The sequence below is a fragment of the Ammospiza nelsoni genome, chromosome 6, assembly GCF_027579445.1.
Source record: "Ammospiza nelsoni isolate bAmmNel1 chromosome 6, bAmmNel1.pri, whole genome shotgun sequence".
Classification (NCBI taxonomy): domain Eukaryota; kingdom Metazoa; phylum Chordata; class Aves; order Passeriformes; family Passerellidae; genus Ammospiza; species Ammospiza nelsoni.
The window spans coordinates 22826143-22838600 of record NC_080638.1 but is presented as its reverse complement, the minus strand read 5'-3'; the positions used below and the strand labels follow the sequence as shown (position 1 = coordinate 22838600).

The 12458-nt window shown below is 37.7% G+C and overlaps 1 protein-coding gene across 5 annotated transcripts in view; it reads left to right on the top strand.

Annotated features, from left to right (window-relative positions):
- LRRC4C (leucine rich repeat containing 4C) overlaps positions 1-11391 on the top strand; it is a 482222-nt gene extending 470831 nt beyond the window's left edge. For all 5 annotated transcript variants that reach the window (XM_059475094.1, XM_059475093.1, XM_059475096.1 and 2 more), the window contains one exon: positions 8744-11391. In XM_059475094.1, the coding sequence (XP_059331077.1) occupies positions 8786-10702 (1917 nt within the window). In that variant the 5' untranslated portion in view covers positions 8744-8785 and the 3' untranslated portion in view covers positions 10703-11391. The remainder of the gene's footprint in view (positions 1-8743) is intronic.
- Positions 11392-12458: the final 1067 nt, after the last annotated feature.

Here is a 12458-nt window from a genome sequence, read left to right as displayed (position 1 = left end):
AGTGCAGGTATATACTCTAATTTTTTTTTTGTTTATTTGTTTGTTTGTTTCTCTTTATTATACTGGCTATATTCGTATATGCATTCTTAGGTGTTTCTGACCTGACATTTCCCACATCTCTTTTTATCATTTGTGAGTAGTGAGAAAATTCTGAAAGTAATCAGGGCTAATACCTTGGATTCCATGAGCCTTACACATTTTCACCTTTTCATTTTTTGAAAAGACACAAACTTTAACATTACATAAAGTAACAGATTTTTTGCCTACCAGTTTTGAAATGTTCTAGTACATTTTTTAAAAGGATGTTAATTTACAATTTAATGTTTCCATGTATAAAAATTGATAATATTATACTGGAGCAAAACTAGTTTGTTTGTAATAAAGTATCACTTTACTATGTCTAAATAGATTTTCAATTGCTCCTAAAACCAGAAAATACTATGGTACTTTAAAAAATGACCCCAGTATGACAGGACTAAAACCTGTGCTGTTTTTGACCAGTGCTTTTGAACAGCATATAGTTTTTATTAAGGGTTATTTTGTACTAATTTTGTTATGGTTCTCAGATGCCTTCCTAACATGGATCTGTGATTTTAGTTTGATAATGAATGAAAAAGAATTAAGAAAATATAGTTTTAGAAATTGTGCAGTTTAATTATTGCTCACTGAGATATTTCTGACATAAGATAGCCAAGTCTTGAATGTCTTGTTGGACTTCCTCTTATATCATGGTTGGCTCATGAGGTGCCATGACAGACTTCTGTAATTAAGAGAATTTTATTATCTGGGTATTGTAAAATTTCTATTGTTCAGTTGCCCGTTTTCCCCTACATAAATATCTGTCCAGAAGGAGCTATAAGATGAAACAAACAACAAAATGACAGGGAAAATATATTTAATGAACTGAATTAGTGAAGCAAAATGGAACTTCAGTAACCCAGGGGGATCAGTGATGAGGTAGAAAACCTTTTTACCTTTATGTAATTGGTTTGAATCAAGCCCAAGTCAATACAGAACAAAAGTTCCTAATGTCTATACGGGGCCTCAAGAAAAAGAATCCAAATTAACTTTGAAAAGGGACTAGCTAAACTACATTACATCCTTTTATGGACACTCTTAATTGAAGTTACAGTGGCCTTGATTCAATTTAGCTTAAATTAAATTCTAAATAAGAATGTCCACACTAAGATTTAATGCAATAGAATTAACCCACTTAAAAGTTAATTCCAATTAAAATTCTAGAATGTTTCTGGGTGCACTAAAACCAAGCTGCATTGTGGTGGCTTTTATTGAAAGAATTTTATCTCATTGTGAATAGTTCATAGATTGCTCCTATTCATGCAACTGTGAACAGTTTGAACAGAGAAGTTAGGATTGTTCTGTCCTCATCACCCTTGGAGTGACTCCCTGGAGTGGCACCCAGGGAGAGGACAACAAAGAAGTAGTATAATTCCTCTTAAGATATCGAAGTTTGTCCTAAAGGAATATTCATTACTTATTATCTGATGTTTTCTGTGATTTTACAGTGAAATTAGTTTTACTGAGGATACAAACTGAAAATGGTGCTTAAAATTATGTTCATAAAGAGAAATGCCAAACTGATTGAGATTCAAACACTATAAAATATCTTAATTTCTAGCTAAAATGCAAATATTTTTGCTTGGACCAATGTGCACTCAAATTCTCATTTTTAAAAGGTTTATTTCATGTTCTTTTCTTTTACCTGTTGTTAAAGATAAAATTTTAAACCTTAGGAAGAAATGAGAGAGGAAACATGAAATCATGCTGGAAAATGAGGTGGGTGAGATAAAGCTGTTTTCTGTATAACAGAATGAAAGACAAGAAGAAAAAGGCAGACTGGGTCAAACTCACCCTTGATTGAACTCCACTGAAATCAGTGGTGATTCAGGAGGATTGAATGTGTCCAATCACATTTAGGTCTTTCAGATCAGTGTCTTAGTGATTCAGTTGAGTCTTGAAAGGCTTGCAGGAGAGAACTAGGAAGTGTCTGTGGTACAGCAATATCCGCTCTGCCTCCTTCCTACACTTGAATGCTTCAGGGGGCCACAGAACTATGTCCCAGAGCAAAACAGTGAAACATGCAAAGAAGAGAATAATTTGCATTGTGAGTGTTTTGATTGTCTGGTCTCATGAGTAATCAGTTTGCATTGCAGGGCTGTCTATCTAGCCTGCTTGGGCCTCCACTGTATTTAACTAAAAATAAAATAAAAAACCAAATAGATAAAAACTGCTGGGTTTTGAAACCTCACAGGATTTTAGACGTTATTGTAATGGTTCCCTTAACTGCTGTTGAGGCTTTTAAAGTCCTATAGCAGTGAAAAGGGAAAACAGGTTTTTAACAATGTACATAAAGTTACCCAGTTCTATAGTCATAACATGGGGTTTCATTGTAGATCAATCTATTAGAAGAAAGCCAAACACCTCTGACCAGAGTCAACCCACGAAGAAATAAAAAATAAGATTAGGAAAAGGAAACCATTTTAAAATGGTAAACTTACTGTAAACCATTTCACTGATTTTTCGTGATGCATTGTAGTTGTCTGTTAAGAGCATAGCATGTGTTCTTTGTTAGTGACAAAAGCATCTTATGGAAAAAGAGAATGGTGTCATTGTACTGTGTAGGGGCAGGGAACAGCATGCAAACTGCTTACACTGCTCTTGAACTGAGAGCTCAAGTCCTTGAGGGTTCAGCCAGGTGGAAAGGTATTTCCAGAGAGGAAAGGGGGGAGGTGAGGTGGGCAGGAGATTAGGGTGAGTGAATCCCTGGCAATGTGGTTCCATTGGCCCAACCCTGCACAGCCATATGGGGACACACATGTGAGGCTGCTGGAGCATTTGCAGAGCAGATGTTGGTAGAGCATTTCTGACCCCGGTGGAACTCCCAGCCCACAGCTCAGTCTCTATTCTGGGATGAAGGCTAACCCTCCTGTGTTTCAGTACTTTGTGGAGCTAAAGCATATTGTGTGCGTGTCTACCCTGAAATTCCCTTGGCTGCCGTTGCTGCCATTGCTGCCAAAAGGGGATCAGTCTCAGGCCCTTGGAGCATTCAGAGTTCCTGAAAAGAGAGTCAAAAGAGTTACTTCTGCATAAGGTCATCCTGGGATTTGGACCTATTTTTACTGCTGTACTCCAAGCTCTGTTCCATACAGAAACTATTTTCAATTCTCTGGTGCTGATGCTACCGGAAGAGACTTCCCAGCATAATTAGCTGCTTGACGCACCTAGCTCTTCTTCACATGTTTGGAATCTGCTGTTTAATTTGCAACTGTAGAGTGGCTTGTTCTCTGAAAAAATGCAGATATCATTGCAAAGGGTTTTTCTCTCAGAAAACCTCTTTAAAAGGGTGTGAGGTACAGCATACATAACTGTGCTATATAGAGTGAAGCAAAGATGAATTTTCTGAATGCATCCACACATTTGTCAACTTGAAAAAAATTGAAAAAAGTGATTTGAATGCTTCTTATCCTGAAATTTTCTGGGACATGGCTGAGGGAGAGCTTTTGTGATTTAACAGTTCTTCAGCTGAAACTTAACTGATGAATTTGTGATGATGTAATTTTACTGTGATAGTTTAAACACCTGATACTTGATTAATTCTGTCTGTATTTTCAATGCAGCACGTATAACATCACATCTCAATTTTTTTCATGGCAGGGGTACAGCATGAACCAAAGTGTGCTAGATCATACTGTATCTTAAACCATATATTGGGATAAAGTCATGGCCTTTGCAGTGCACAGCTCTGCTGCTGAGACAGTTTTTCCTAGACCCACAGACAAGACAGAAGGCAAAGCACGAGTTGCCAACAGCAACTAAACTGCCAGCTAAGGGTCACTGGAGCTTGGGGTCACTGGAGCTTGGGGAAATATCTTTGCCACCTGCCATACCTCATTAGGCAGATCTTTGCAAATGGCATGCAAGTTCTCTTTTGTTATCAAAGATCCCCATTACAGGAAAATCCTTCAGCAATCAGAGGGAGCACAGTCACCTTCTCCTGGTAGTATAGCAAAAGGAGAACAAAGCACATCAGACCCAAGATCTCATAAAAAAAAAAAAAAAAAACAAAAAAAAAAAAAAAAACAAGTAGGTAATATTACAAGGCCCATAAAGAAGGCACCTCTGCATACACATTTGGCAAAGTTACATTTCAATAGGGTAACCACTGCATCCTCCAAGCTGAGGAAAGTTGCACTGAGCATAGTTGCAGAGGTAGATTAGCTCTGTCATTCCTTGCTTCATCTTCTATACTGGATCTTAAGAGGGCAGAGCTTTTAGCTCAGAGGGAAATGTGTAGTACATTAAGAGTAACAGAGAGTCAGATAAGCTATAGAGAGGACAACATGCACATCAAGTGTCAATTTCAAAAAAAGATTTTTTATTTCTGCAAAAATGGAAAACAAAATGAACAGCTCTCCATATGTATCTGGGAATGTCTCTATGGCCATAAAGAGAACATACATTACTGTGCTAAAAAAACAGATGACTGTGGTAATTAGAGCAGTGCCACAGACAGACTAAAGGCCATGTTTGGAAACACATTTGATAATTGCACTGTGTGTAGGGAACCAACTGTGCAGTAAGGAAATTCTGAACATTTTAAACTAAATTTTTAGTCTATACAGCAGAGGGCACTAGTGATATTGAATTGACTGTAGAGTTGCTATTTTGATACTAGAGAAATCAAAAAAAAATAATACTTAGAAGACAAAGAGGTGTCAACAAGGACTAAAGAAGCTGGTTGATGGTCTGTGTTCCATGTGTGGGCTTGTAAAGCTAAACCTTCAGTGTTTCTAGCATAAATAGGAATTGAATAGCAAATTACTCTAGTACAGAGCTCCAGATGGATCTTTATGTAAAGCCCATTAAAATATTTCCATAACACCCTTCAAGGCTTTAAATTAATTTTCCACTGTTATTTTATGCTGGCTATTTTTTTTCCAGGGTGTTTCCAAGATATTTATGATTTAAAATTGCCCTAATATGAAATACCTGCATCAAGAGTTCCTGAGTATTTAAGCCCTGAGCCCTGAAAAACAGCCAACATAAAAGAAAGGATCTTTTTACTACATTCTTCCAGCCACCAGGAATCTTACTGCCATATTTCAGCCTCATGCAAACCTCAGTAGGTGGAAGTGATGATTAGCAAGGTATTGCCTGGTATATTTTCTGCTGGTCATGGCCATTTTTTTGAATCATCATCTCCCCTGTACTTTAGCAGCACCAAGTTCACTTAGTGTGGTCTTGTCCTAAAAACAGGAGGCATTTTGCTTCCTGAACTAACAAAGAACAGGGCAAAAAAGACAAGTAATATAAATAAGTCCAAAGTTAAATCAAATGGTGTTTGCAAAAGCTAAGATTTGCTCTCACTGCCTCCTGGAAAATGTTACAGAGGGATGGCTATATAGATATTCTGTACTTATATATTAAGCAAGATACAGCTTAGACACAGAAAGATCAAACATACCAATACATGTGAAAACATATCTAGAACTAAGTATTCACATATCACAAAATGTCACAAATCCTGTCTTCAGAATTATAGACTCAGAGAAGCTATCAATTAGTCAGTAACCAAACTTGTATTTGAAGTATGCACAGATTTGAATTTTACAGAAACCTGTTGGTGTCAGATTTCCCTGGAGGACTTTGATAGATGGTTGTACTGAGGCATATGTTTGATTGAGACATCCCTAGCACAGGACTAGGGAGAACAGTAAATGTAAAAGCCACAGGCGATTTTGGCTCAAGGAAAAAGCTGTTCCTCGTGAATGATTCATTGTTTCAGTCAATAACCAAAAACAGGAAGAATATAGGGAATTTATCATAAGAAGATAAAAGCATTTCTTTCAAAAATCTTTTTGCAATTGAGACAGGTAAACACTTTGGTTTTGGTTAGACTACATTTACTGATCAGTCTCATAACTAGGTAATTTATTTGTTGTAATAATGTACTCAAGTAAAATTATTTTTTTCCCCCCATGGAGCATATGCGTAGTGATGAAAAGGGAAGATTTTCTGGATGAAGAACTAGGTAACCGAAATTTTGGGAGATACCCTCAGGTTCAAGTAATTGGAACAGGAGAAAAGTGCCTTGGAGTACTTGCAGCATGGCTTGGGATCATCAGCTTCACGGAGGCTGGAAAAGAGCAGCTGAAGGGACTTGGTGCATTCAGAGCTGGATGTTGAGGGTGCTTGCTCTCCCATGGCCTTTCTAATTTCTCTGTACTGTTTTGTTCTACAAATGTTGTAGTTTTCCTGGTCCTTCAGGGAATCCAGGATGCAGGATTGAGACCAGACAATGACAAAAAGAAAGATAGAGAAACTGTATGACATCCTACAAAGCTGGCCTTTAGTAGTGAATTGGTCTAAGATTCCTGTGCCTCTGCAAGCCCAATGTGCTGCCTGTGCCTCACCAGCCTTGTGCACAAGGATAACTGGCAGCTCTGAAGGCAGACATAGCAGCCTGTGTTCTCATGCCAGTTTAAGCGAAGACAAAAATATTGCACCAGTGCAATGGTAAAATAATTAGTTTGTTGTGTTTCTGTGTCTGTTTTATTACTTGTTAGTGGAATTCATTATTCAGTCCAAATCCTTAGGGTATAAGTTTTAGAAGAATTTTGAAAATGAGAAAGGAAAAACAAATTACTGCACAAAAAAAAAATAAATTAAAGGGTGACAAAAATGCTAATACAATCACTTAACTATCACAGATGATGGTTAATTACTAGTCAGCAGCAAAATTCATGGATCACAGGTCTTAACTAAGAACCCTAAAATTGATATAAGGCTCTAATAGAATTCTTTTGACCACAACAGTAGATTTTTCTTCATAACTCTGTAGGAAAGATGGGAACTATGGCCTTTTCACCTGCTTTTTGAATATAGTTTCACTGCAGATGGACTTTTGCAAGCAAACTTGAATTTTAGTGGTTGGAGTGTTTCTCCATACATCCTGTTCAGCGCCTCTGAAGAGATAAGTGACCTTGTGAGCCTGCAGTGAAAAGGAAGGTGTGTAGAGCAGCGACCCCTCATCTAGTCCAGTACATTATCCTGAAGCTGATGTTCAGGAGTGCAGGTGTTGGCAGAGGGAAGGGATGGAGGGGTGGGAGCTGTAAGATCTAACACTACAGCCACAGGGCTCTCCAGAGCCAGGGGTCAGAAGTGTAAGCTGCAGAGACAGAAGTGACTTACTCAAGGTTGCAAAACACATCAGTTTCATGAATCTTTCATAACAAGAATGATGTTTTATAAATAGCACATATAGAGAGATCAAACATAAGATATACAACCCAGAATTTCTAGTTCTTTTCACAGTTTTTTAACCATTCTATTGGTTTTTTCTGCAGTAAATTACTAAAACTGAGATGAGAACACTTGCTAGCTCTGAACCCTTATAACAGGTTTTTGTTTTTTTTTAAAAGGCAGAAATGAATTCTCAAAAACACATTGTCTGAATATACAATTAGGAAAAAAAAGTGTTTCATTAAATGAATTGCTGTGAGATGAAAGTTAATATATTTTCCTGGTTTGGTGATTTTTTTCGTGGGGTTTTTTTTTTTGCCTTTTTTTTTTTTTTAATGAAAAGTCTCTATTTTTTACAAAAAATGAATCAGTTTGGAGCCTGGAGTGGAAAACTGTTGCCTTATGGTATTTTGTTTTAATGAATATATATGTACTATCCATCTGGGTGCTCTGGGTAATAAATATGTTTTAAGCTTGCTGTAATTTCTAAGACTTCACTTTTGGCTGATTTATAAGAAATTTCATTAATCTCGGCAACAGAGGAATCTTAAACTGAGCAGCAGATTGAAAATGAACTGAAGGCTGGGGACTATAAAAACTGCCACACATGAATCAGTACTGAAGTTCTTAAAATGGTAATGATCATTTCTACTGTGAAGCTCTTTTTTCCCTTTGCAGTAAGAATTTTTTGGGAGTTTTTTCAAGGTGCCAATGAAACTGCCAACCCTGCACCTACAGGGATATTTTTCAGCATTTAAATAAATGGCTATTCTCATTTCTGTGTTCAGTACACATTTGCTAATGAGTGTTTCTCTGCTGCTGGTGTAAAACAAAAGAATTGAAGAGGCAATATTATTAAATTGGATAATGCTCTGTATGCTTCTTTATTTTAATTTTTAATTTTTTTTTAATTCTTATAGGCAAGATCTTGCCCTGTCATCTGCATGACATTCAGTTTTAGAGATTTACTTCTAGCTAAACTCTGATTCAGGAATCATGTTTGTATAGACAGAGATTTTTACTCATTCCAGAAACTTGCTTTTCGTATTATCTGTTCTCTTTCAATGTGTAAAAAAGGTTAACACCTTGAATACTCTGATAATTCCTATCTTAGTAAATTCCTATGTTGCTAACTTTTGCCTTTGGAGATGCTTGTCCTTTCTTTCAACTCTCCCCTGAGTTATATTTCTTTTCAGTATTCATTGTGATTGAACTTCTTATCTGCCATCCACCTGTATACACTGTACATTGGAATGTGCAGGATAACTAATGTATGGCTATTTCTTATCTCATTGCCAGTTGCAGCTGACATACATATCTGTACGGAAAAGTAATATTAGAAATTCTACACCTGCTCTCACTATCGAATTTCAAGAAATTGGTAGAGTTGACTGAAAGGACTTGAAAAGCTTTTGTTGAGAGAACACAATTATTTGAGATTAATTTAATGTTCTCCTTCTCATTTCTTCCTTTCTTTCAGACGATTCAAACTCCAGAAGGACCAACACCAAATAAATTATGAATGTTGAACAAGATGACCTTACATCCACAGCAGATAATGATAGGTCCTAGGTTTAACAGGGCCCTATTTGACCCCCTGCTTGTGGTGCTGTTGGCTCTTCAACTTCTTGTGGTGGCTGGTCTAGTGAGGGCTCAAACTTGCCCTTCGGTCTGCTCCTGCAGCAACCAGTTCAGTAAAGTGATTTGTGTACGGAAAAATCTTAGAGACGTGCCAGACGGCATCTCCACCAACACCCGGCTACTCAATCTCCATGAGAACCAGATTCAAATCATTAAAGTTAATAGCTTCAAGCATCTGAGGCACCTAGAAATCCTGCAGCTCAGCAGGAATCACATCAGAACAATTGAAATAGGGGCCTTCAATGGTCTGGCCAATCTCAACACTTTGGAACTCTTTGACAATCGTCTGACCACTATCCCAAATGGGGCTTTTGTATACCTATCAAAACTGAAGGAACTGTGGTTGAGAAACAACCCCATTGAGAGCATCCCTTCTTATGCTTTTAACAGAATTCCTTCTCTCCGGAGGCTGGATTTGGGGGAATTGAAAAGGCTTTCATACATCTCAGAAGGTGCCTTTGAAGGTCTGTCCAACTTGAGGTATTTGAACCTTGCCATGTGCAATCTTCGAGAGATTCCTAACCTTACTCCGCTTGTAAAACTGGATGAGTTAGATCTTTCTGGGAATCATCTGACTGCCATCCGGCCAGGTTCTTTCCAAGGGTTGATGCATCTTCAGAAATTGTGGATGATACAGTCCCAGATTCAAGTGATAGAAAGGAATGCTTTTGATAACCTTCAGTCACTTGTGGAGATCAACCTGGCACACAACAATCTAACACTACTGCCTCATGACCTGTTCACACCGCTCCGCCTAGAAAGGATCCACTTGCATCACAATCCTTGGAACTGCAACTGTGATATCCTTTGGCTCAGCTGGTGGATTAAAGATAAGGCACCCTCCAACACTGCATGCTGTGCCCGTTGTCACACGCCCCCCAGTTTAAAAGGAAGGTACATTGGTGAGCTGGACCTGAATTACTTCACATGTTATGCTCCAGTCATAGTGGAGCCACCAGCAGACCTCAACGTCACAGAAGGCATGGCTGCAGAGATGAAATGCCGGGCATCGACCTCCCTGACCTCCGTATCTTGGATTACTCCAAATGGATCTGTAATGACACATGGGGCATACAGAGTTCGGATTGCTGTGCTCAGTGATGGCACATTAAATTTTACCAAGGTAACTGTGCAAGACACGGGTTTGTACACATGCATGGTGAGTAACTCTGTTGGGAATACCACGGCTTCTGCCACGCTGAATGTCACCGCCCTGGATAACCCTGGTTACACCTACTTTTCAACCGTCACGGTAGAGACTGTGGAACCTTCTCAGGATGAGGCACAGACCACAGAGCAGGTTGGGCCCACACCAGTTACCAACTGGGAAACCATTAACATGACAACCTCACTCACTCCACAGAGCACAAGATCGACAGAAAAAACGTTCACCATTCCTGTGACGGACGCAAACAACGGGATCCCAGGAATAGATGAGGTTATGAAGACTACCAAAATCATAATTGGTTGTTTTGTGGCTATCACTCTCATGGCTGCTGTGATGCTGGTAATTTTCTACAAAATGAGGAAACAGCATCACCGGCAGAGCCATCATGCTCCAACACGGACTGTAGAGATCATTAATGTGGATGATGAGCTTACAGGCGATACACCCATAGAGAGTCATTTGCCCATGCCAGCAATAGAGCATGAGCACTTAAATCACTATAACTCTTATAAATCTCCTTTCAACCACACAACAACAGTTAACACAATAAATTCAATACACAGTTCAGTGCATGAACCGTTATTGATCCGAATGAACTCGAAAGACAATGTTCAAGAGACTCAAATCTAAAACATTTATGACATTAAGGGGTGGGGTGGGGGGACAAAAAAGATGGTTTATAAAACAAATGACACAAATGACTGGGCTAAATCTACTGTTTCAAAAGTGTCTTTACAAAGAAAAAGAAATTTATTTATTAAAAATTCTATTGTGATCTAAAGCAGACAAAATTATGTGTATTCCTCAGAACCTGTTTTTGCTGCAGTTATTTACCCTCCTCGTTCCTGTTTTCCTGCCCAACCTACCCTGACTCCCATTTGCCATATTTTTCATAGGAGATCTTGATTGCCTAAAAGAACTGATCTAGGAAATTTTGTAAGAATTCTGTTACACTTTGGGAATTTTTATGGTGAATTCTAGTGGTGAGATTCGGTCTATTTTGTCACTTTCTCTTTTTTCTTTTGTTTTCTCATGCCCTTTTTTGAAATTATTCAACAGAGAATGGAGTAATAACAGTAACTTTGCAAGTGAGAAAAACAAGTAAACCTTCTTTTTCTCCATGTGATGATTTGCTCTGTACTTACCGAAAGCACCATTCTGTGAAAAAAATGGAAAAAAAGTTAAAAAAAATCAACCCAAAAATTAATTTACTTGTGAAAGCCTATAAAACCCATGATCTTTTAAGCAATTCTAGAACCAGAATTTGTAGTTCAAACACTAAACTAAGATTATAAATAAAATATTGGTTTTTTTCTGTACTTGGATATAGCTCATTCTTAGTGTGGCTTTAAACATCAAAAGTTTGTTAAAATTCTTATGATAATCTGCTCTGATGGTCCAAAACACAATCACTTTAAAGAGAATAATTAAATCATTTTGGATCATTAATGAAGGATATCACAGTTTTCATTTTAGTTTGTGAAAACAACATACTGGCAAACAAGGGTGTTTGATTTCTAATGCAAGATTGAGATTGTTCCTTCTAATGGTGTGTGCAATTATCTCTATTATATCACAAGATGCTTTTCACAATGACAGAAAAAGTTTTGCAAGGAACTTCAGTTGCCTCCGAATTTATTAGACAAAACTAAAAACTTTTTTCTGTTTTTTACTGTTTATAACTGTCAATAAGAAAATTCATCTTTATATCAAAGGTAGTGGTTTCCAGTTCAGTTGTTCTGGGACTTCTAGGCACAAATATGAAAGAAGCTTAGCCATAATAATACCTGTCATAAGAGCTGTATCCCTATGTGCAAAATCAAATCAACATTCTCTTCATGGAGTAAATCACATGAAAAAATCTGAGGATTTTGGTTTAAAGAATAGAAAGAACAAAGTCAGATAAATCAGAGGATATTTTAAGTTACTGTAATTTGCATGACAATTAGACTCCCTGTAGAGTACTCAGTTTCCATTAATTTAAACTCAGACTCATGTACCATAGGGAAATGCGCACCCTCCGCCTTTCTGTTTATATACGTTCTCTGGATTTAGCTCATTGGTATAGGACTGGTGTATACTGTGCTTGCTGAAAGCTAAAAGGAAAGCTTTCCATAAGAAAACCCACTTCAGGACATTGTGTTCTTCCAAGCAGAAATTCTGCCAAATTAAACTCTATGCATTGGCAGCTGAACAGAAGCATTTTAAGATTATTCAAATTAGGACCAAAAAAAAGAATCTTATGTATGATTTCTGAATGCCTTTTCACCTGTTCTCTTTCTTAACCACCCAAACTGAGGGTTTCTGGGGCCTTGTGCCACATAAATAAAATTCTTAGCAAAATCTGTTTGCATCTTTCTAGTATGGAACAGCATGCAGGATGAAG